The sequence below is a fragment of the Marmota monax genome, unplaced genomic scaffold, assembly GCF_021218885.2.
Source record: "Marmota monax isolate L192 unplaced genomic scaffold, Marmota_monax_Labrador192_F-V1.1 WCK01_AAM20220418_F8-fsc00098, whole genome shotgun sequence".
In the NCBI taxonomy this organism is placed as follows: Eukaryota; Metazoa; Chordata; class Mammalia; order Rodentia; family Sciuridae; genus Marmota; species Marmota monax.
This window is the reverse complement of record NW_026694639.1, coordinates 6,164,973-6,190,883: the sequence shown is the minus strand read 5'-3', so window position 1 is coordinate 6,190,883 and position 25,911 is coordinate 6,164,973. Positions and strand designations below refer to the sequence as shown.

Genomic DNA, 25,911 nt, shown 5'->3' with positions numbered 1-25,911 from the left:
AACAAATGAATTATGATAGAGATTAAGTTTTATATTTTTGAAAAAAATTAATATTAACAGTACATTGCTTTGGGGGGGATCAATGTCAAACACATAGAACATTAATTTTCATTGGTACCTATTTTTTAGCTCAGTAATTTATTTTAAGAATAAATGACTCTCTAGGGACTTCAGCAGCTCTGGAGACTACTGACTGTGGCTGGTGTCATCATGGTTTTCCTTCTTGGCATCTGTTTTTAGTACAATTTAAGCCTGGCCCTGTGTAGTCGCAAACCATCTTCTAGCTTCTAATGGTCACTGGGTTGTTCCAGAGGCAGGATTAACCTATCCTCCTGATGATCTTCCTTCATTTGGCAAAAGAAGGAGTGGACAGAGCAGGATCACAGTGACAGTTATCTGTCAGGAGGAAATCCAATGTTAAACAATTGTGGAGACACTCAAGAACTGCCTTCAAAAACACACAATTTAAGAAGGGAAGACTAAATACAACTAATAACGATTAAGAAAAAAAATGTGGGATTGGGGTGTAGGTCAGTGGTAGAGTACATGTTTAGCAAGAAGGCTCTGGGTTCAATCCCCAGTCCACCAGCCCTGCAATGTAACAAATATTGTATTTGATTACAAAAATTGCTATGAAAAAACAGAAGAAGAAGAAGGAAAAGGAGGAGGAGGAGAAATAATAATTTCTACTAGTGGGATTTTGGAGGCTCCAAGCAGGTCATAGTGTTGAGCTGAATTGTAAACAGTGGATAAGATATTTAAAGAAAAAGCAAAACATCTTTAGCATAAAGAAGTGTGGCGCATCCCAGCAGCAGAGACAGAAAGATCACGAGTTCAAAGCCAGCCTCAGCAAAAGCAAGGCGCTAAGCTACTCAGTGAGACCCTGTCTCCAAATAAAATACAAAATAGGGCTGGGGATGTGGCTCAGTGTTTGAGTGTCCCTGAGTTCAATCCCTGGTCCATCCCCCACCCCCCACCAAAGTAAAAATTTTTTAAAAAGGAAGTTTGGAAGAAAGACCCCACACACAAGGAAAGAAAAAGGGAATGTTCTAGGAATGTGGAGTAGTGGATAATAGATAATTGAGAGTGAAGAATGCACAGAGAAATTCAATAGCCAAGGTAGAACAGGGTCCTGGGAGTAGAGGGGGAATATGCTCAGCAAACCCAGGAAAAAACAGAAGCTTGAGGCAAATAAGAGAGAAATTGAAAGAATTCAGAGGTCACAGCAAACTTTTCTATACCAAGCCATACTGAAAGAATACATTTTAATGAGTTAAAAATTAATGGAGCATAATTGTGGTACAATCAATAATGTTTATTACCCCTAATTTGACATTCACAGTGAAAATCATACTTTCATTGTATCTTAATTTTTTAATTTACATAGTAATTTTTAACCTTTTTAAGACTTTTAAAAAATTTCAGCTCAAAAATTAAAAGGTGTGCACAGCCCAAACTCAAGAAGTTATTGTTTTACATTCAAAAAAAAAAAAAAAGAACACTAATATACAAATAGCAATTCCACACATTCTTTGGTGAAAACCATAAAAGTTCAACTTATGATCAGTGGCATGGGCTGGAGTCCAGGATGGCATAGTTCTGTCCAGTGTGATGTCAGAAGCTCCCTGCAACAGAGCGAAAGGACAGAGGAAACCCATGACCCATCAGCTGTCCCACGTTAACCGGAACGCGGATGGATACACTGCATACTCAGCATGGAATTTTATGAAGACTTGATTTGAGGAAGCCACAAAGGGAGCTATGTTAGTGTCCTAAAATTGAAAGAAAAAAAATGAAAAAATAAAAGTTACAATTTTAAAAAATTTGGATTTTTTTTAGAAATGTTAGTATAATTTACAAAATTATAATGTCAAGAAGTTTTAAGAATTAACAGTGAACCTGTATTTACTTCTAGAAGTCATCTTGCCCAGAATTAATGTAGATTCTTTACAAAAGAATATTGCCTGGGGTAAAAAGTTGAGGAGAAATGAGCACCTGGGTTACTTTGGGGTAACTAATATGATCATATGAGTAAAATAGACTATTTTCATCCTCAACATCTATTGTTTCCTTTTGGAATTGACTTTCATATTATCTATGAAATGCTTGGGGGCAAGAGGTAAGATTGTTTTTATCTGATGTCTTAATCATTCATAGGGCAAATATTTATAAGATACCATTAATACATGGGTATTTTTTTTTAGCATCGAGGGTCTTGAAACATGAGCAAAACAGACAAAAAGCCTTTCTTTCACAAGGTTTACATTACTGGGCTTACCTAAGATTTATTCCCAAGATAGCAAATTATTCAAGTGAATGCAGGAGAGAGATTTTGCTTCCTAAGAGATATATCAAAGTATATGTAATATCATTTATTCTTATGCACAACCACCTCTTACTTCCATTTTAATCTGCTCCTAAATTTTGATAAAGATTTACCTAAGCAAATACAGGAAGCAAAAGGTTTGACTTCTTATTCTATGTTGACAAACTAATATGGTCAGTTAACAGAAGTTTTATACACTTCTTTGAGTTTCCTTGTATTTCCTAGATAGATCCTGCTGCTGTGAGTAATACAGGACTTCCCATGAACAATGGCATTCTATCAAAACATGAAACACGCAGAAGGCTCATCAGGAGCCACATTGCACTTGACAGCTCTATAAGTAGCTACTTTTTTAAAAGAGAGGGTATTAAAGGCATATTCTCACAATATTATAGTTTAGCGAGTTAACTTCATAAAGTTAACTTTATGAAAATAAACTATTATTAGTTCATTTCTTCAAAGAATTCCTGCAATTTTCAGCAAGTAGTAGATGAAATGGAGCCAGATGTCCAAATTTTCCATAATTCTATATATTTAGAAACAAATATAAGTATTAAACTCTGAAAGGGCATCAAAATCACGCTGGGAGCTTTTAAAAAGTTAACAGATATGTGTGGGAACTGGAAGTAATTTCACCAAGGATTCTGATGATTCTGATGCAGTCTGGTTTGGTAACTATTAAGAGTACTGTAGCACAGTGCCCACTAGATGGCACTGGTGCCCCCACAATAGAAATCAGAAAACTGTACAGTACCAAATTTGCTAAGGCTGTGGCTTTGTTCTTTGCATGTGTCTGCCCTAAGAGTCTATACTGAGTTACCATCATGATTTTAAAATAACAAGTGGGAATCTAAAAGTGTTTGCTGTACTCACTGCTCCACAATACGGTCCAGAGGATGGAGAAGTGGCATTCGGCCCATTATAGAGTATGAGATAGTTCTGGATGCAGTCTCCTGGGTCATCAATGCTGATAAAGTAAAAGCTGACGGTGACAGGTCTTCCAGCAGGAGCAATGAGGGTCCATTCGCAGTGAGTGTTGTTTGGGTACGTGCTGGGATAGCCAGGGCTGGTAAAGGAGCCACTGTCTCCATAAAGAGTCCCACCACAGCCTGCAACCAAAGTGCAGCAGAAAGTTTGATTCACCAATTCAGAACCAGTCAGCTTTCATGCATGTGTATTTTCTTAAGGGGTTGAGATTTTGCAAGAACAGTAGATGGCCAAACCTCCTTCTTCTGTGGGCTGCTTCTTTCCCCCTGCCACTTCCACCTCTCCCATCCCCAACAAATGTTCCTTTCCCTGCATACCATGACCCAGGTGCACCTTCCTCCAACACTATTCTTTGAAAAAAGTAAGTTAGGGACAACGTGGAAAAACAAGTGATGTGGCAGAATAACTGTAAGACAGAATGAAGTCACGTGTGTGCTTTTGATGGTGCACTCCCAATGCACTGAGTTGAAGATAATGACATTGAAGTCAAATTCAAGGTCAAATTCTGAAGGGGAGGTACAAGAGAATGAAACTGACCAAATGATAATGTTCTATTGTTGGTGTGTACAGACATGTAACAACAAACCCCACTATCATGTATCATGATAAGGTACCAGTTCAAAATTGACTAATGGAGGAAAAAAGAAATACAAAAAAGGAAAATTATGGGCTGAACACAGACTGTGTGATTGTAGCTTTTGATATGAATCACTTAACAATAAAAGTGATTTTTTTTTGCCAAGATAATAACTGATAGTTTTGAGATTGACATACTTAAAGTCAAAGCTCCGTAGGTACAGGTGTTGATTTATTTGATTTGTTTGTTTGTATAGCAGAGTTATCACTAGTTAGGCTGGACAGCCAAGGGGGTCCAGAAGAAATGGCCTGGCATAATCAAAAAGCACCTGGGCTGGCATCTGGCCCCCTTCGCCACAGTCTATCTGTGCATTTGGGGCAATGCATTAATCTTAGCATTTTCTGTCCTCATCTATAAAACTAGGGCTTTGGAGATAGTCTTTAAACCTCCTTAAGTTGCAAAGATTTCATTATCCATGATTGTCTTGATGGAACCCTATTCTTACCCCTCAGCATATTTAAAATAAGTCTTTCCATCTTTTCGGTGGTGGGGAGGGATGGGGGAGATACCAGGGATTGAACTCAGGGGTCGTTGACCACTGAGCCGCATCAGAATTCCTATTTTGTATTTTATTAAGAGACAGGGTCTCAACCACATTTTTGCTTAGGGTGGCTTTGAACTCAGATCCTCCTGCCTCAGCTTCCTGACCTATTGAGATTGCAGGCATGTACCACCGAGCCTGGCTCTTTCTATCATTTTTATTTTGAAGGTTTTCCAGACACTTCAGGACATTTCACAAAGATGTTTCTCCGCTTTTGAGTTACCCCGTATTGACATGACTTAAATTTCCTTCGGTTGTTTAATAACCAGCCAACCAAAAATACAAGAAGATACTTATTACCCTGATAAAAGCAATTAACTACAGGACAGCCAAGAAGCCTCAGGGACTATGAAGAGCACAGCTGCTCACATGTGCTCGGGAATGTGAAAGCCATTTGGCTTTTTCATTTGACTTCTCAGAGGACATTGTGATGACCAAAACAAAAGCAAAAATTCTGACAAAACAGAATTTATTAGGAATTAAAAAATTTTCAGACCTTCTATATTCTTTATATATAAATATATATTCTTTTACATAGAAATAATGAATAAATATAGAATTTTTAAATATCTCAACTGTTACCAATTTCTGTTTTTAACAGGAAATCATGAAATACATAGATAGCTAAAAAGAGGAGGTCACTTTAATTGTGCTTTTCTATTAGACACCTTATGTTAGCTTTATGTACACTGCTTTGCCCCCAAAAGGGCAGATGTCTTACCAGAGGGTGATGAGGCCCAGATGATTTCATATCCATGACTGGAAATTATATTATTGCTCTTAAATCGTAGATACAGTTCATTGTTTTGAGAGAAGATGGGGTTTGGCTGCAGAGTTCCACAATACTTGCCAAGTAGTGGTGAACTGCTACTACTTCCATTTCTTACCTTTAAAAACATTAATTATTATATTTACATTATACTTTCTTCTCCAATTTATTATTGCATACATTAAGACATTAAACAATGAGAATGATGACTTAAAAGAAAAAGCTTTATGTTTTTATGTACTTAAGAATGAAGGGAAGCTGGGGGTGGGGCTCAGCACTTGCCCAGCAAGCCCAAGGCCCTGTGTTCAAATGGGTCCAGGAGTTGGGAGACCAGCTGGGCAACAAAGCAACACTCCCTCCTCAATAAACAAAACCCTTAAAAAATAGTAAGAGTTCTCTGACAAATACATGCAGAAGTCACCTTTACTTGCAAAAAGAAGTGTTTAATTTTCAGATCAAAAACCATTTTCATTTGGATTCAGAAACACCCAGTCACCTACAGCAATTAAAACACCTGGGCCCATTTTTATATACTACTTGATACTATGATCCTATGGCCTTGGCTTTTCAAGAGACATTTTGAAGAATATAATTAAAGAGAATTTAAAAAAAAAAATGTGTATGGGAGCAACACTGCCTGCTCTGCTTCCAGTCAACTACTATATTGTACTGTGTATGGTGTGTGTGTGTGTGAGTGTGTGTGTGTGTGTGTTCCATTGAAAACTACTCAGCAGAAAAAGAAACTATGAAAAAAAAAACCGCAACATACAAAGTGTAATAAAGTTCAGAGCAAAAGCAATTTCTGTATGGGAAAAGGACACGACTCAATAAATCTATGACATTTCTGACTGTTGTTAAATATATTTCAAAAACAAATTCCAAGGCTGAGTAGCTTTCCTTTTCAGCCTACAGCCTGGAGAAGACATAAAAACAGGAAGTGAGTCATTGGGCATTGGGTGGCGGGATAGATTACCTCCCTGGGAATGCAACCACATTTTGTCCTCCAGCTGGGTTCCTTCCTACTGAGCATTGCCAACCAGTCCCACTCTGAAGAGTACTTGGGGAGTCTTCAGGGAGAGTTATACAGGCAATGTATAGGTGGAACCAGATCCATGCAGATAAAGTCCGAGTTCACTGATCCATGATTCAAAATCTGAGAAGTCCATTTACTGGAAAATCTGATTAACTGATGTTTTCCTTAAGTTGTGTTTTTTTCTTAAGGTGCAGTGCTGGTCTGTTAGGCTATGTTGATTTGGTTTTATTCCTGCCTATGTAGTAACTAAAGGGAAAGAATAATGTTGTCCAGGGCTTGTTGTTGGATGACTTTGCCAAATGTTTAAAGGAGGTGGCCTTGACTGAGCAGCCATAGAGAAGGCAGCTACCATATTTAAGAATGCTGGAGGGCCTGACCTTCTACCACTAAACTCTAGAGTCTGGGTCTCTTTCCCCCTGGGTCCTCTTTTAAAATGCCATTGCTCTGTAAGGAAAAGTGAGACATTTATTCCCATTGAAACTGCTAAAAACTTGTCATAGTGACTTTTCTCTTCATAGAGGAATGAGATGAACTAAGAGTAGAAGGCATCTCTGGGGCCTTAGAGGACACTGAAAGGAGGGGTGAGGATACTGAAGATGTCTAGAGACTGGTCTCTGCCGGCAGTGACACAATCAGAGTCCTCAGAAAGAGCTTGCTGTTCCCACTAGGGTTCCTGAGAGTGGAATGCAAAGGCTTCCGGTGGGGCTCCAAGAGGCCATGCCCATGGCCTTCCCTCCGAAAACCAGACTCTGCTACATTTTATAGGCTGATGTCCTCTCTTGGCTTATTGTACAGTAAACTTCAGACCCATTCTATGAAACAAAAAGGACCATGTGGGGGGCACAGTTCTCACCCTCCAATGTTGGAAAGCAAACCTTTACTTCCCAGCATCCAGCAGGCAAATGGCAAAGGCTAAATTTTCAGTAACAGTCCACTCAGATTTGAGGGGAATTAAGAAGAGCTGTACAGTGACTCTAACCTGAGAGGATTATTTGAGCCTTTCTTCCTATCCCACTCCTCCCCTGGTTTCTGCTTTATACTTCATATAAATATTTGGATTTCCCTGGTGACTAAGGTGTACCGGTCTGAGTTTAATACCCTGACTGGCACCAACAATACTGTATTTCTCTGTTTCCTCCCAGCTAAATCTGCCTTTTCCCTATTTCTGGTCACAGCAAATATTCCCCATGAGAAAGGCCTGAGCTGCTTCTGGAAATTCATTGCACCATGGGTTAAGGATACTGATTAGCAAGGCATTTCTATTAGTTCCAGAAGGGAGAGCTTTCCAGGATAGTTGAACGCCTCACCAGGAGACATGTAGAAGCTGACTGCAGCCCAGCCAGGACACCAAGTTTGTACCAAGCCAGGCATTGCAGACTGGCTGGAAGAATCAGCAGCAGCACCAGAGGCCAAGACAGCTGAGAATGGAGGTGGATGAGAGGAAGGGGGGCAGGCTGTTGGTACTAGAAAGCAGAAGCAGCTTTGGTAGGGAGAAAAGGCCATGATTACCAAGAAATAGCTGAAAACAGAAGCCAGCAGAAAAGAAAACGATTGCAAAAGAAGTTGCATACCCTGTTTAACTTGTGTATCTTCTACAGGTCAAATAATTTTGGACTATTTCAAAGATGGAAATGCTAACTATCCTAATCTGCTCATTACACATTATATACATGTATCAAATTATCACAATCCACCCCACTATTTATCACACTACATAGGTACAACCAGAATAATAATAATTATTTTTTAAAAGTCCTGATTAAGAAGAGACAGTGGGAAGAGCTGGGCACAGTGGCACATGCCTGTAGTCCCAGCGACTTGGGAGGCTGAGGCAAGAGGATCATAAGTTCAAGACCAGCCTCAGCAACTTGGCAAGGCCCTAAGCAATTTAGCAAGACCCTGTCTCAAAATAAAATATAAAAAATAATTAAAAAGTAGGCTGGGAATATAGCTAAGTGATAAAAGCACCTGTGGGTTCAATTCCCAGAACAAAGGGAAAAAAAAGCAGTAGAAAAAGAAATAAAAATAAAACTCTATATCAGATACAGAGGAGGGCAAATAGACATTTTCAAGTCTTTCTGAAGCTTCTTGTGTATGTGCAACAAGGCCAATTTAGACAGCCTCAGTTGAGGTTTAGATTCAAAATTGGCTGAACAGGGATGCCAAGCTCATTTGGAAAATCTCCCTAGAAAAAATCCCTGAACAATGATGTGATGATATCAATTTGCACATAAGCAATGCAGGTGAGGTACAGCAGACCAGATTCCCAGGAGCCATTCTAGTAGCACTAGAAAACCCCAGAGGTGCAGCCACATGACGAGCATAGCTCTGCTCTTTCTCAATGTGCTTTGATGCAGGGTTGAAGAGAAGCACACTGCGAAGACCCCTCCAACCAAATTAGCTCTCTCTGGTGGTGGTGGCAGAGGAAGGAACAGCATATTTCCTGCACCTGTAGAACACACTCATTCAAGAAATAGTGCAGACACCCCAAACATACTGTAGTCATCAGGGAAATCAGGAAACTATTTACTGTTATTCATTCCATTTTTATCTTCAGATGGCCCTTCTGAAGCCAGTGCCATCCTCCACCTCCAAGATCACTTCACTATCTTTGCTTGGCCCTCCCTCTTGTCCTTGAGGTAGGAATTCATATGTAACCTCCTTAAAGAGATCCACTCTGTCTCCAGAGTTAGGTGCCCTTACCGTGATGGACTTAGTCTTTTCATGGTGTTGTAATTGATTCTCAGCATCTGTTTTGGTTTAGATATGTGTGAGACAATGTAAGAAAGTTTAGAGGTGAAATGATTGGGTTATGAGAGACTTGACCTAATCATTGCATTAATCCACTAATACTGAGTGGTAAATGTAGGCAGTTAGGGTGTGGCTGGAGAAGGTAGATCACTGGGGCCATGCCTTAGAGTTTGTATTTTGTCCCTAGTGAACAGAGCTCTCTCTCTCTCTTTCTGCTTCCTGATTGCCATGTCCTGAGCTGCTTCCTCCTCCATACCCTCCCACCATATGTTCTGTGTTACCTTGGGCAGACATATGGAGTCAGCCATCTATGGACTAAGACTTCTGAAACCATGAGCCCCAAATAAACTTTCCCTCCTCTGTGTTGCTCTCATCAGGTCTTTTGTCTTAAAACACCACCTATCTTTCCCTTTAGATCATGCCTCTGAAGGGTTCTGAACATGTTTTCCTTCTTGTTGTAAGTCCAGTGCCAGGAACAGAAGGTGCTCGGTAAATGTTTATGGACTGAAAGATACATGGATAATTAGTGAAATGAACAAGGGGCATATAAGGATTAGCAGCATCTTTTTAAATAATTGTTCAAATGACACCCCAATGCATGTTACCTCCAAGAAATCATGTGCACAGTTGCTTGAGTCCTCAATGTCAAACGAATGAAAAAAGAGGGAAATGGCATGATTCTGTGGGGCTGTGAGAATAATAGTGCAATCTAGGTTATCATTATAATTTTCAGGCCATCCAGGACTCTTCAGATTGCCAAATGCTCTGTTGTATTGTCTGTTGCAGTCTTAGAGAGAGAGAGAGAGAAAAAAAAAAGATCTCAGAAAAAAATGCATGCACCCAAATACTTAGTGTTCTTTCAACTTGACAGAAATAATTTTAAAAGACCATTAAATCTGAACAAACTTTAGGGGAAACTAATCCAGTCTCCTAGTGTCCTTTGAACTTTTCTGATCACAGTGAAGTATTGGTGGCTGTCACTTGAACCCTTTTTTGGACTCAAAGGTTCTACCTATCAGGCAGAGATTTCCATGAGGATTTCCCTTTAAATCCTTTGATGACTTAATTGTTATGCTAGAACAGTAAATCATTGTTCCTTTTAGTAAAAAAATAATACCCATTTTTGTTGTTTGTTTGATTCAAAGGCAGCTTTTAATCAGGTTCAAAATAATAAAGTGGTCTCTGAAATAAGCTTCTCATTGATAGTAACTGGTAATCCTTTTCAAGTTTTTATAAAATCACTTCCTAAGATACAGCAATGCCCTGCTTTGTGAACCTACTAAAACTCACTGGACTATAAACTTTGAATAAGTGAATTGTAAGACAGGGGATTTCATGTGGATAAAGCTTTTGTGAAAATATGTGGTGACTCCTGTAAGCTGTCAGTGGATAATTAATACAATAACTGGTCTATTTTTCAATTACTATATTGTATTATCTTTCAATTAGTGTTGTATTCATCTTATGTTACCAGGAACTAGCTTTAGTAATTTGCTAAATTGGGCCTGGATTCTAGTTAAGAGTCTTACCTCCTGTGGGCTTGGGTTACCTTAAATTCTAGTGGTCATTGTACCCATGGCCATATTTCCTGAGAAAAGATGGAAGCTCCAGGGCTCACCTGCAATCTGATAGGTGAAACTCACTCTAGAGTTGCTGTTTAAAACTTCAGATTTGAAAACCACCATGGCAGTTCTTGTGGAGGAATAAAACTCGGGCAGAGCTGAAATGTTTCTGCCACAGAAATGGACTCTTCCATCACCCTGAAATGAATGGAAGCCACATCATATTAGATTCAGTTCCAGGAGAGGACAGCTGTACCAGAAACTCTACTGTAAAAGCATGGCTTACATATTCAGCCATGGAACCCAGCTCTAGTCTCTGAAGCACTCTGCAGCCAGACTTGCCCACCTTCCTGGAAAGATGGGAGATGGGGGCCAAGTGTCTGCTGAAACCATGAACAGACACTTCCCTGCAGAAATCAAGACTGCTCCCTTCCCAGGTTATGTCACAGCTGAGGCCTGTGTCCTTGTTCTGAGCAGAGTCCAGTGTTTGAGCTCACTGCAGGTCTCCTACTCAAGCCTTTCCCATTATCTTGGGCTCATAAGACTGAGACCCTTCCCCTGATCCAGTCCTTGCTCCTCACAGCAAACCTAAGCAGGCTTTTTGGCAATACTGACTCCCCAAGGTAGCCAGTGCCTGTCATGAGGTCACTGTTCCTTTTATAAGACTTGGGCAACCCACATTCCCTTTCAAAAGCATGGGGTAAATGCAGTCAAACACCTATCCCTTTTGCACAAAACCAACTTGTACCAAAGTCAGGATGCTGGCAGCCTTCCAGCGATAAGTACCTTTCTAATACCTACAGTTCTTGGGCGCCTACTGAAGGTGCATGCTCCACCTCAGCTTGCAGACTCCTGTTACTGATCTGGGCTTCTATGGCCACCCCCATCCCACCGCCTGCTGCTATGGGTCCTTTCCTAGCTTTGCCTGCTGTATCATCTGAATTGCATTGTTAACTACCTCCTGTCTACATCTCTCCCCTTTCCATTTTGTGGTCTTAAGTGAAACCTGAGTTTCCAGCAGCCTCCTAGGGGAGGTCATTCCTTTTCTATTCTCCACAATTCATTGAGTAAAAGTGGAGGAGAGGAGTAGGGGAGCGTTTCTCCATGTTCCTCACTGCAGCATCTGTCCTCACCTCAGGTCCTCTTTAGAAAGTCTCTACATGTGGCCAAAGAGTCTCTACGACCCTTTTCATCATTTTTATTTACTTTCCTCCTGGTTAATTCCCTTCATTTATTAAAGATTTGTGGTATCTTACCACAAGTAATTTTCTGCACCCCAGTTCCTTTCTGAACTCATAGAGGTTTGGATGATTTTATAGACAGTTCATTAAACAAATCTCACTTTGAACTTCTTAACCAGTGATGTTCATGTCCACTCTCTGTAGTTGCCTACCTCAAGGCCAGCAGCATACCTTCCACTTCTCTTATGCCCCCACCATAGAACCCTTTGACAATCTTCCAATTAGGGCTTCTCTTTCTACTCTTGGAGAGCTTGGAGTTCCAATTTCTCCCAGCCCATCACCATTATTATTGTTTTTTTTATCCCCTCTCTACCTACCTAGGATGAAATCCCCTGTTCTTTCCTTATTCATTCAATTGAAGGACATTACTCAGTTGCGACAAATATTGGGTATTGTGGGGAGCCACACTGAGTAACCATGCCTCCCAGTCCTGATGCACCACGGGGATCTGAAAGATCACTGTAGTCTGGTGCCATAGTGCCATGACTTGTGACTCGTTCTTTTCCCCCACTCCAATAGTAAGGCCAGTGTCTTCTGAGCAGGCATACCCTGGGGTTGAGCTACATGCCCCTGTTCCTTTGTAATCCTACCCCTTTGCCATTTGGGGGGATAGAATGTTCCATGGAAGCTTCTTTTGTGTGTCCCCTTCTCTTGCTCTGCCTTTGGGCATGGCCTTCTAGCTGTCAGTCAACCTGCTGACAGCAGACATCATGAAGCTAGACTCAACTGCCTGAAACCTGACCCCTTGCCTCATTTGAATAGCTTCTCCCCCCAAAAAGGGTTCAGCATTTTCTCTCTCTCTCTCTCCACAGACCCCTAAAGTCAGAGGAATCATCACAGGACCCAAAGAAAAAGGCATCTCTGTCTCTTGTGTGATTATTTCACATAGCCCAGTTCACCTGGAGTGACCCTGAGTGTTTTAGTCATGAGGAACGCGATGGTCTTATTGGAGGCAAGTCCAGCTGCCAACAAGTTCCATAATTGCCTTGTGCCCTGTTCATGCCATTTTTGTGCCTAGTTGAGAGGTCTTCTCTGTCCTGCATTGACTCAGCTTCATAAAGCAATGGGAAATCGAAAGAGCCTTTATACCCAAAGGATCTTATCTCACTTGGCTGTAAGTCCTTCTGGTGAGACTCCCACTGGGGAATAGGAATTTGGTCCAGAAACCATCAGAAATGAAATAATGATGACCCCTTGTCTTGGCCACCACGGGAGCACAGCACAAATCTCAGTGTCTAAGACTTGCACAAAATCAAAAAACCTGGTGTCTACTCAGCTGCCTGAACATCTTGGACCTCTTCACATTAGAGTCAGATAAACTGACTCCCTACTAAGATGGGGAGTGTAAGAATTAGGAAACCCCAGCCTTATAATGAGGATAACTGTGAAAATTCTGAAGGTGACAGATGGGACTTTACTTCTGCCAGCACAATGGGATTTGAACAATCCCCTTGGAATGAACAAGTTAGTCACTCTCGAAACAGCAAAGACAGCCCAGGTATCCCCAGATATTCTCCCTTGAATCCATCATCAGTTCTTGAGCCCTCGTGTTACCAATTCCCCTTGGTAATCTCATTACTCTCAGTATTTCAACTACTTTGCTATGTAATGATGATATGCTAATCTGTTAACCACACACTTCTGTGTCCCAACTGTCTCCATAACACCTTGCTCATGGGAAAGTAAGACTCAGCTTTTTTTTTTTTTTTTTTTTTTTTCCCTCTCTCTTTATTCTGTCTCATAATACCATGAATACAGTGCTACGGGCATGGCATGAAATGGCTTCTTGGCTTATTTTCCTGTGTACTGGGTGAATTCCTTCTGACCATCCTAAACACAGATACTACTAACTAGAAGGGTTTCTCCAAGTGTGGCTCATGGAGTTCAGGACACCAGAGATGTTCATCAAAAATTTAGATTCATAGGTACTATGTGGAAGAATCCATCTCAGGGGTGGGCCCTGGGCAGTATGCCTTTTGAACAAGATGCCCAGGTAATTCTTAGGCATCTGGATGTTTAAAAGTACCTGACCTACAGAACCAAGTTCAAGTGTTCCTCTTCACCTGAACTTTGGATCTGGCTGCAAAATACCATGCTGAAAGTAACTTTGAGGATTTATTGAATCATGCCTTCATTGCTTCGAGTGTTTTGCAAATACTAGTGGCAAGATCACTAGATGCAACTGTAATCCATCCCATAATCATTACCTCTGGCAAGTCCTGAACCTCTAAGTAGTTCTGTGCACAGTCTTGCGAGTGTAGCTGAAGCGCCCACACAGTTATCTTCACCTGCTGGTGGGGAGGGGCTTCAATGACCCAAGTACAGGTGGACAATGGAACACTCTGGTTTGACAAATAGGGTGACGAAGTATTTTGTGGGGTCCAATTTGCATTGTATGTTCCACCACAAGGCACTGAAGAGGGAGGAAAGAAACAACATAGGAGATATTTCACTCTTGTCTCCTCACACAGAGTCTTTAAAATTCTGCCTTCCCTACCCTGCTGGCCCAAAGGAGAGATAGGAAATCTTTCTATTAAAAATTTGAGATATTCATTTTTGATTAAAGATTAGCAAATTTGTACTACAAATTAAAGACAGAGGAAATGAAATGAGTTCAGTAATCAACCAAGAGAGTAATTAACATTAAGTTTAGTACCTGAGTGTAAACTTAATAAGAATGCATAATTTTTAGTACATAAATACACATGCGTTTCATAACCTATATTTTAAAAATAATCTCAATTTACTCACTGTCCACGAAGGTATATGTAGCATTAAATCCTTCTCTTTCTAGAGTCAGGTCACTGACAAAGTGAACTGTGAGGAAGTTACTGGAAGAGATAAAAGGAGCAGGTATGGTGGAACCACAGAATGTTCCAGCCAAACGGTCGTTTTCACTCTCCCCATCATAGAGCTGGAAAGGAAGAAGGTTCTCAGTTCTCCATTATTCACAGGGAAGTTGCCCATTTTTACACTAAATTGGATATGAAGTCACCACAGGTCACCACTAAGGATCTGTGCGTTGGTGTTCTTGTCTTAATTCAGGAGCAGACTTGTGATGGGATCGATTTTCAGAAAAAAACTTGGTGCAATGCCAACATCTGTCTGATCTTTGGGAAAGTCATATACGATTTAATAAATAATGTGTCACTGGAGTCATCAAATCCATGGCTACCTTTACCTCTGGTCCAAGCCACTCTGTGGTCTTGCCTGGACCATTGCTGAAGCCTCTGTATGGGGCTCTTCCCCTGTATCCACATAGTTTGTTCTCCAACATTCCTCCAGATCTTTACTCAAATGTCACAGACCTGGGAAGGGTTTCCCTATGTAAACTCTCCGAACATTCCCTGACTCCTTTCCTGCCTGATCTTTCTTCAGAGCCAGTATCACCTTCTACTTAACTCTATACTTGTTTTTTTTTTTAATTATCTTCCCCACTAAAAAGAATGCAAGTTCCATAGAAGCACAGATCTCTGTCCTGCTCACTGCTATGTCCCCCGAGTTTAAGGATGTCTGGCACATAAAAGGCACTCCATAAAAACCTAATAAGTGAAGAAGTGCTTTGATGTCTCTCTCTCACCACCCACCTGTTCTAGGCTGTCTTGTGTTCCCATATTGGAAAACCACAGACTGGGTAATTTATACAGAAATATATTTCTCACAGTTCTGAAGTCTGGAAAGTCCAGAATGAAGGGACATCTGTGAGGGCCAGGCTGCTGCATGGTGACAGGATGAGAGAGCGGGAGCCTCTAGCTCTGGTCTCTCTTTTTATAAAGCCATTAATCCCATCCTGGGACCCCATTCTCATGACCTCATCAAACCCTAATTATCTCCCAAAGGCCCATTAGACCCATCACCAAATACCAGCAACAAATAAATTTGAGGATTAAGTTTTAACACAGAACTTGGGGGACACATTCAAACCACAGCACCACCCCCTTCCAAACTGTTCTCCCCAGATCTTCTTTATCTCAATAAATGGCTCAAGCCCAAAACTCCATCCATACTTGATTCCCTCTCTCTGTCCTTGCTCTCTTTCCTTCTGTCTGTCTCTGTCCTCACTACTCCCACATCCATTCCATTCCATCGTCAAAATACATCTCAGAGCACCTCATCCCCATGGGATGAGTGTTTGCAAACTTAAATCAGATTGTGCTCCTGCTTTCCCTGAAATGCTCCAGTGGATTCTCATGACACCTACTGTAGAATACCTGCTTTTTTAAAAATCAAAATCTTTGAATATTTATTTTTTCTTGCTTTTCAGTACATACATTTTGGTTGAATTTTTTCCCTGAAATCTATGTATTTTTTAATTTTTAACTTTTTTATTTATATATGACAGCAGAATGCACTACAATTCTTATTGCACATACAGAGCACAATTTTTCGTATCTCTGGTTCTATACATAGTATATTCACACCAATTCGTGTCTTCATACATGTACTTTGGATAATGATGACCATCACATTCCACCGTCATTAAAACCCCCCTGCCCCCTCCCTTCCCCTCCCACCCCTCTACCCTATCTAGAGTTCCTCTATTCTTCCCATGCTCCTGCTCCCTATCCCAGTATGAATCAGCCTCCTTATATCAAAGAAAACATTCAGCATTTGGTTTTTTGGGGATTGGCTAACTTCACTTAGCGTTATCTTCTCTAACTCCATCCATTTACCTTCAAATGCCATGATTTTATTCTCTTTTATTGCTGAGTAATATTCCATTGTGTATATATGCCACATTTTTTTTATCCATTCATCTATTGAAGGGCATCTAGTTGGCTCCACAGTTTAGCTATTGTGAATTGTGCTGCTGCAAACCTTGATTGGCTGTGTCCCTGTAGTATTCCGTTTTTTAAGTCCTTTGGTAGAATACCTGCTCTTTACCATGGTCTGCAACCCCCACCCAATCTGGGACCTCCTCTCAGATGATCACTGCTTCCTGCAAGTGCTCCATCCCAGGAGGACCCTGCCCACGGCCTCTGTTATTACTGGCAGCTCTTTCTGCAGTCTTGACTCTTTGCTCAACTTAAATGTCATCACCTCAGAGTGGCCAACCCTACCCCATGTTGTCCTTCCCCAACATCATCCTGCATTGTTTCTTATAATCAAAATGTATCTTATTTCTTACTTCTTATTTGCTTTTTCTAGTTTCTCAACCAAAAAATAAAAAGTAAGTCCCACAAGTGGGGGAACTTTGGATTATTCGCTGTGATGGCACTTAGAATCATCCCACCTACCATGACCTTCAGCCAACACTTGAAGGATTAGATTCTCACAAACACTTTGCTCAAAAACGGAATTTTCCCCCTTCTGATAGTTTTCACTGTATTTCTAAAATGAGTATTTGTGTTTAGGGAGCTCCAAATATCGACCAGAACTTCAGAACAGCCACGACCCCTGACGTTAGGTTAAAATGCTAGGATTATATAAAATGGAGATGGTCAGTCACTTCCAAAGAAAAAGTAAAATAAGTTTTACACTAGATGGCACTGTCTCTCCTACTTAAACATTTCAGCTCACTTTTAGAGCTAGGAGAGACTCAAGAGTTCTATAATCTAAAACCCCTCATTTTGCAGAAGAGTACATTTGTCAAGTTTGAAGTAAGAGGCTTTTTCCCTATGAACAAGTTAAGGTTTCATTATGATCATTTCTGTCTTTATGATCACAATCCTATTAGCAAGCATGAATCTTCTGTGTACCAAGCTTCAAAGGTATAAAGCAGTTTCTCTACCTTCAAGGTCCAGAGAGAGAAGGTTCCTAAATTAAGTGTATCTCTGTCTCTCTCCTTCTCTCTCCCCCTCTCCACACATGCATGTGTGCACAAGTGCGCACACACACACACACACAGAGAGAGAGAGAGAGAGAGAGAGAGAGAGAGAGAGAGAGAGAGAGAGATAGGGAGTGTATATAAATCATATAGGGAAACATGGATAAAGAATGGAAGTGTATTGGGGTTGCCAGGGTCAGGAAAGACTTCTTGTAGACATTTAAGTTGGCACTTAACAGTAAGATCTTCAAAAGGGAAAGGGCCTCCCAGCCAGCTGGAATACGAGGCTGAAGACATGATGTATGAGATACATGGCACCTGTGTTCCATGGGACTGGAAGCTTGGGCAAGAGAACAGGAGAAATGAGGAAATAAGTGCCCTGGACAAGGCCATGAAGTTCTCTACCTTTTGAGCCAAGGAGTTTAGAACTCACCCTGTAAGAGTACTGAGATCTGATGGAGGCTCTAGATAGATAACTGTAAATGTGAAGGAAACTGAGAGGGAGAAGCCATGGCTGGATAGAAGGGAGTTATGTCCAAGCCTAGCCCTATGCTGCTGTTGCATTTGTTAACTCTCTGCCACAATAAGACTTCCCCTAATTGAATTGAAATAGACGTTGATTGGCCTCTGGACAACCGATATGGGTGCCTGGACTCCCCTGCAGTCAAAGCCAAGATATTCTGCCTCTCCTCCCCCACCCTCTAAGGACACCATTTTTCCCACTATGGATTTTTGCAAGGTGGCTCTACAGTGTGCTGGAGGGGTGCACTGTGCAAGACTCGGGAGACACAGATGATGCCCTCAGGACTGGGATGATCACATGCAGCTACGCCGTCTTCTGGGAGCCCACCTTTGCTGGCATAACTGCTTTAGAACTGGAGCTTGAATTATGTCCTAAGTCTTGGGGATGTGGGTAAATGCTGAGAAAAACTGTGTGTTTTCTCACCTTTTAAACTCTTTAACAGTATTATACTCTATTTAATATCTAGAAGGAATTGAGTAAGTAATTCAGTGAAGGACAGTCTCTGAGGACAGCTACTTTAAGTGCCTAGAGTTTACCTGACCATCAATTTGTGCAGTTGAAGAAATGGGAAGGAAATTTGGGGCTTTTAATTTCTGAAAACTTTAAATGCCCAAGAGCAACAGACTTTGAAATTGTACATTAATTCTTTTTCAAAATTAGCAGTAATTCCAAACATTAATTTTCTTAGGATGGTATCCTTTACTATATCCCAGGATATTTAATAACAGGAGGACTTTGATAGTCTTCTGGAGTATTTCTAAGTTGCTTCTTAAAGTATCTTCATCTTACTGCAGACCTCTGACATAGGTCTGCTTGACAACACACTGGGGCATAAATTTGGCACGGGGAAGAGAATACAGGGTCATTTTTTCAGGTGTGGGCTGAACTCTGATCTACTTCAGAACCTTCTGGGAGAAAAAAAACTGTGCTAATCTTAGTGATCTCAGGAAGAGCCACAAAGAAGCAATGATTAGAACCAGCTCCAAGTACAGGTGTTTTCATAGTATGTGTTAGTTTTTTTGTCCCTCGACAACATACCTGAGATAATCAACTTAAAAGGAGGAAAGGTTTATTTTGGCTTCTGGCTTCAAAGACTTCAGTCTGAGGATACTCGGCCTTGTTGCTTTGAGCCTATATCATGGAAGAACATCATGGCAGGAGAACAAGGCAAAGAAGGCTGCTCCCCTCATGGTGGTAGGGAAATGAAGAGAGAGACAGGAAGGGGCTGGCATCCCACTCCCTGCCTCAGGGGCACGCCCCCCAACGACCCAAGTTCCTTCCACTGAGCCCTACCTCTCAAAGATTCCCCCACCTGCCAATAGTGCCACACACTGATGATCAAGCTTTTGACACATGGGCCTTTACGGGATATTCTCAGATAGCACTAAATATATATTTTTAACCTTAATGCTCTTTTCCAGTGCTTGGAGCAAAATCTGGAATAAAATAGTCTCAAATTAACATTTATTAATGAGTAACTAAATGAATGAATGAGTGAATGAATACTAATGAATCTTATGTCTGTGTGAACTGCTGATCCTCTCCTTAAAGATGGGTAGCCCTTCCTCCAGTGGCTGACCACAGACCAAATGGGTAAGCCAGGGGTTGAGACAGAGGTTCCCAGTGAGGTTGGTACCAGGCCCTCTGGAGTGTTTTCTGGGTTTATAACTGTCATTATAACAATAACTTGGAACTGTGACTTGCAGTTAGTGTTCAAAAGCCACATGGCTGAAGCCCACAGGACAGTTAGTATAGACAACTTTCACTCCAGATGGAAAAGGAAGACTTATAAAATATTGGTGATGAACAGTGGCACTGATCAGGCTGAGGACATGCTGGGGGACTTTAGGTGGAGCCACCTCTTTTCTGCTGGATCCGTGTTTTCTTTGCATAGAAAGTCAGTTAGGGTCACAGTCCTGACCCTCTCTGCTGCCTCACCACTGAACACCACAGGAATATCTGAACCCATCAGGGGTTTGGTGACAAGAAGCTGGCATGAGATTATATAGTACCCAGACCCTCATTTTCTCCTTAATTTTGGTAGCCAGCCTCCTGTAAGAGTCATCGTTTTGTGATATTCTTCCTAATTTTGCAGAGGGTAACAACTGGGAGTAAGATTCCACTTATTTCATAAAATCCTGCTGAGCCATCCCATGGAGAAAGCCCTTCCTGAACCCTCAAATGAAGCAGGACGGATCCTCTTCAGCTCTTCATTTCTACATCGTTCATATTCTGCATTTTAATATATCTGCTCACATGTCTGACTCCTCCACTTGACTGACAGCTCCTGGGAGCTTTCACTCCTCAAGTGTTTAATTCTGTACATCTCCAGTGCCAGGGGCAATGGCTGCCAAAGAACCTCATGAAATGAATGTGATGTTGATGTTAGTAGCAATTGCTCAGTGTAATACACAATTCACTATGTACCACGGTTATCTTACGCTGAGTCAACTCTTTCAAAAACAAGTTATAGAATTATGAATGAATAGTAGAATTGGAATGATTTTGCTTGTATGTCTACCTATAGAGTTGAATTAGGCTAGCTTTTCTAAAAAGTGACTTTATTATCATATCTAAGAAACAATGTAAAAGGAATCAAATATCCCATTTACCACAGAAAATCTCTTTAATAGACACCTGTCAATTTCATATTCCAAAGCTGTTTTTTTGTTGGCCAGTTATTAGAAGTAGGAAAAGCTATAAATTAAGGGAAATTGCTATCCCAAACAGGAAAAGAAGATTAAATTTAAACACAATATCTTTAGGGGAAAATATTTTATTATGAAGTTAGAAAATACCTTACTGGTTTTGATGTTGCTATTTCTGTCCTAAATGACTTGAAGAAATTGTGACGATTACAAGCTGTTATATGACATTATAAAATTACACTGATAGAAATAGTCTTGACAGCAAATTCAACCAACACCCCTCCTAGCAAGACCACACCCAGGACATCCAAGATGAATTGAAATTTGTAGTTTATACGTGAACTGATTATTTTTAGTATTTTAAGAAAAGGAAATTCCATATCTTCTATCTTATCTAGAATTACTCAAAGGGATAAAAGAGAAGTCAATTTGTCAATGAATTATGTCAAGCACAGTGTTGAACCCTCTAATATGAATTATTTTTAGGCTCAAAATAGCCATGCAAAGCAAACATTATTATGTTATTTGTTTTTAATAAATGAAATGATAAGAAACCAGGAAGATAAAGAAATTTGATAGCAAAATTGAGTTTGAGTCACCATACTGTCAGGCTCTAAAGCTTATTACCTTTAAGTAAAGCAAAGGGAACTCTTGAAGTCTTAAATATCAGTTCCAGGCCATTCTGGTCATTTTGGTCTCATTTTAGAAAAGGAGAATTCACCCTGAGTTGACATTCCTGTTATCGCCAGAGTTTCATGAACTCCCTTCAATCTGACCACTGTCCCAATATTTTATTAAAACAGTTTTCATAAAATGGAATGAGTTTGTTCTTCAAACCTTTCTTGGCCTCTAATTTGTAAATTTCATTGCATGGATCACCATCCTTTGGAAAAGAATCTTCCCCTTGACTCCAGTGACATTACACCATTCCTGATTTTCATACTGCTTTTGTAGTTCATTTATTTCTTTTCCTGCCACCTCCAAGTGGGTACCTTTTCTGGAAACTGAGAGCAGTTCCACACTGTCTAAGAAATCATTACTTCCTATGATTTAAGGAATGCTTGGTTGCTGTTTCCTCTATTCATAGAGCTATCTCCTTATAGCAGCTTGGTCCCATTCTTTACACACTTCAATCCCACTTGTCTGTTACCAAAACCACCATCCCTTCTTAAGAGTACTTCCATTTTTAAAAAATTATTATTATTATTATTATTATTATTATTATTATTATTATTATTTTAGTGTCCTAATCATGGTGCTTATCACAGTGAAAAATAAGGGCTCATGGTTTGTATTTCATCTATGACTTTTCCTTCCCTTTATTTTAAAACAAATTGCTTTAAAATGTAAGACAATCCTAGAACTTATAAATTTTTATTGAGCTTGTCTTGCTCTACCTGATTCCACCCTCTTCACACTAAGAGTGAATTCTCTCTGTCCCAGGAGCCTTTCCAATCCTCTCTCCTTCCAATCCACCCTGAATGCTAATTCCCAGTAACTCTTTCTTAAAAAACTGCTCTCATCAGATTGCTGACTCATTGGAAAACTTTCAAACTCTTTGTATTTGCAGCTGCATAAAATTTAAATTCATTAGTTTGACTTCCAAGAACCTTTGTAATCTGTGTTTTCTCTACTTTAAGCAATCTTATTTCTTGTTACTTTAGCAATATTCTGCTCCAATAAAGCCAGCTTTTTTGCTCTGCAAATAAAATACATATTTAAATAAAATGCACATTCCAATTTTATGCCTTTTTTTAAATGTTCACCTTGCCTAGAATTCTCTCTTGACTCAAGTAAGTTTTTCCTTACTCTATGAAGTTTCTCTTTTTGTAGTGCTTGAACCCAGGACCTTGCGCATGCTGGGCAAGTGCTCTACCACTGAGCTATGCCCTCAGCCCCTTCCCCTTCTCTTAAACTTGCACCTTGTTCCAAGCCTGCACCTAATGCATTAATTAACACTTTGATGGTTATTATCCTGAACTAACTGATCATGGTGGATTTGCATATGTCATCCCTTAATTTTCCAATCAGACTTAAGATCACCACGGAAAGAAATCTTGCCATTGATGTTGATTTTCCCCTTAGAGTATATATATTGACTAATGCTAATTAACATGAGTAATCTGAATTTATATACCCTGATACATACAATAATTTAAAACCAAAAAGTCATTTAAAAATTAACAGAGAAGTTTCTTGTTTTGCTTTTTTAAAAAGGAATATAAAACTGTTTATTGACCACTGTTCAACAGTATTTATAATAAAGAAAACAATATAGTTGGGTAACATTCTGATTACTACAAAGCTATTTTCCTGGCTTGTATTGAACCAGAAATCCAAGTTCTGAAAAGATTGAGCCTACGTGTAAGGAATGAGTTGGTGCAAAGATAAAGCCATGCAGGTCAATAATTTAGACTGTAAAAATTTGTTCACACATTTATGTGAGCAGGTTGTAAATTGCCAACATCTCTAGCCATCTTATTAGGTTTCCATGAGCCAAATCTCATGACATTCCAAGAGTCATAACGTTTTAACACACAGATTTCAACTTTTTGAAAAAGGAATGGCTAACTAGAGGAACCCTTAAATGTCCACTTAAGTCTTGCTTAGCTAATTAAATTAGGATTTGTCTAGTTTCCTTGTCTTGGAGAAGTTGTTAGTAGTGATAGTATTTTTCCTTTCCAGAGTTTTGCAAATAAAACTGTTGCATTTATGTGACTATAGATGTAGATTTGGTGTGGCTACTTTTAATTATCTAATTTAAACTGACCAATTAACTACAGAATCATTCATTTAATCTGAAGGATTATGGCTTCAGGGAAAAATTTCAATTAATTGATTTTCTTGATTTACTTTTTCTGGAGGGGGCGGTACTGGGGATTGAACTCAGGGGCATTCGACCACTAAGCTACATCCCCAGACCTATTTTGTATTTTATTTAGAGACAGGGTCTCACTGAATTACTTAGCACCTTGCTTTGCTGAGGCTGGCTTTGAACTCGTGATCCTCCTGCCTCAGCCACCAGAGTCACTGGGATTATAGGTGTGGGCCACCGCACCTGGCTCTTGGTTTACTTTTAATGTTATTTGAAAACTAAGATATTTTTTCTACATAAAAATAATAATAGAAGTAAGTCTAAAAACTTAAGAAATAGACAAATTAAGGGGTGATTACTTGCACTGCAGACACTGTCATTTATTTTAGAATTCACCGAAGGCTCTTTGAATATCTCTCTCCATACAATGAATCTTCCCATAGATCACTTCTTGACATAGCATTGATGAAGAGGGAACTGAGTCTCAGAGCAATTATAAAAGCCACACGGAATTTTTGAGTCATCCATATTAAAGATTAACTTGATATGAGGATGTAGCATCTGTAATATTATATATTGCATCATGGAAGAATAATTCATTGCAAAAAGCAGTAGTACTCACCATATCCAAGACTTCAATTGGAATATAGTATCTTAAAGCCTGGGATTACTTCACACTGCTGTGATATAATAATCTTACCTTTACATAATCATAAAGGCACTGTTGTGAATTGGTCATTGCCTCCAGAGCAAACGTATTGAAGGTGAGTTGAATGAGTTTATTTACAGGTGCTATTATGAGCCATGTGCAGCTTAAGTCTCTGTCATATTTTCCATTTGAATCAGAATCAGGAGAGACAAAGGTACTATTGGAAACTGTCAGATAACCACCACATCCTTGTTGCGGCCCTGTGAAAACAAAGACGTCACTGTGCAGACCAAGCAGAAGAGATTTTGAATTTTATGTGAAAATTTTGTTTTGTTGTTATTTATTTTTGTGGTGCTGGCGATTAAACCCAGGGCTTTCTACCACTGAGCCACACTCCCAGCTTTTATCATACATATTTTCTTATTCTTTTAAGACAGGGTCTTGCTAAATCGCCCAAGCTGGCTTGGAAGTTGCAATCTTCCTGTCTTGGCCTCCAGAGAAGCTGGGATTATAGAAATGCATCCCCACCCATGGTGGAAGGTTTTAAAAAGAGCATAGCTTCCATTTTCTGTCACACTTTTATGAACATTATTGTGGAGCTTCTGCAGGCTGGGGCAGGTGTCTTTTCCCCTAGCCTGGTTCATTCTCTAATTTATTCCCCCTCCACTCCCACCACAGGTCCTGAGTTACCTCCTTATCAAGGGGACATGGTTACCTAGAAGAGTGATTAACCACATTTGGTTCTATGTACAGTTTTGGAACTCTTGTGTGATTTATTGAAGCACTTCCCAACCTTGAAAAATCCAATTTTCTACAAAATCAAGTATTTTGCACAACAAAACTTGTGGAGAATGTGAACATATTTTACTTTTATGTTTCACTTTTATGAATACTGCAGCACACAAAACTGAATTTATGAAGATTTACTCAACACCCCAAGATAATTGGATCCTAACAAATTTTTTATTCAAAGAGTCTGATAAAAAGAGGATGAGAAGCATTTAACACTATAGTCTAGGTTATATTAAACCACACTCTAGATTTTTTTTTGGTGGTGGTGGTACTAGGGATTGAACCCAGGGCCTCGTGCATACTAGGCAAGCGCTCTGCCAACTGAGCTATATCCCCAGCCCCTAAACTACACACTATATGTGATTTTTTTTTTCTTTTCCCAAATCAGGGGCAAAGAGAAAGCTGAAGAAGAACTTCAACTAGGGAAAAACTTTGTCTACTTTGAAATAAAAATTTTGTAACAGAATAAAAATACAAAAGACAGACAAAGAATACTCTAAAGATGACTAAACCATATAGTATAGAAACATAAAGAACAACATCTTTGGAATATTGGATTTAGTTTTGTCCACTCCACAGCCTAAGAAAGTACCTCAGATACGATGTAGGCAAAACATAAAGAAAAACTTACAGACAAATTTCAAAAGAAACAGTGGGGAAGAATGTTAAGATTTGGATATGAGGTGTTTCCCTGACCCAAGAGCTCCTGTGTTAATGCAGGAAGTGAAAGAATTAGTCTATGATAGCCATAATCTAATCAGTGATTAATTCATTTGATAGATTCATGATTCAAAAGGACTACAGTCTTAATGGTCACAGTGGGTGGGTAGGGTACGGCCAGAGGAGGTGGGTCACTGGGGGCATGTCCTT

The 25,911-nt window shown here is 39.9% G+C and overlaps 1 protein-coding gene and 1 non-coding gene across 2 annotated transcripts in view; both read right to left on the bottom strand.

The window, feature by feature from the left end:
* Positions 1 to 1,294: 1,294 nt before the first annotated feature.
* Positions 1,295 to 25,911, bottom strand: part of Cubn (cubilin) — a 283,244-nt gene continuing 258,627 nt past the window's right edge. The window contains exons 60-67 of the mRNA XM_046423004.2: positions 24,301 to 24,509; positions 14,599 to 14,761; positions 14,055 to 14,260; positions 10,663 to 10,804; positions 9,650 to 9,831; positions 5,213 to 5,378; positions 3,200 to 3,435; positions 1,295 to 1,772 (exon numbers count right to left, since the gene is read on the bottom strand). Of these exons, the coding sequence (XP_046278960.1) occupies positions 1,665 to 1,772; positions 3,200 to 3,435; positions 5,213 to 5,378; positions 9,650 to 9,831; positions 10,663 to 10,804; positions 14,055 to 14,260; positions 14,599 to 14,761; positions 24,301 to 24,509 (1,412 nt within the window). The 3' untranslated portion in view covers positions 1,295 to 1,664. The remainder of the gene's footprint in view (positions 1,773 to 3,199; positions 3,436 to 5,212; positions 5,379 to 9,649; positions 9,832 to 10,662; positions 10,805 to 14,054; positions 14,261 to 14,598; positions 14,762 to 24,300; positions 24,510 to 25,911) is intronic.
* Positions 25,305 to 25,377, bottom strand: Trnat-agu (transfer RNA threonine (anticodon AGU)). Its single transcript has one exon. It is a non-coding gene; the product is annotated as a tRNA-Thr (tRNA).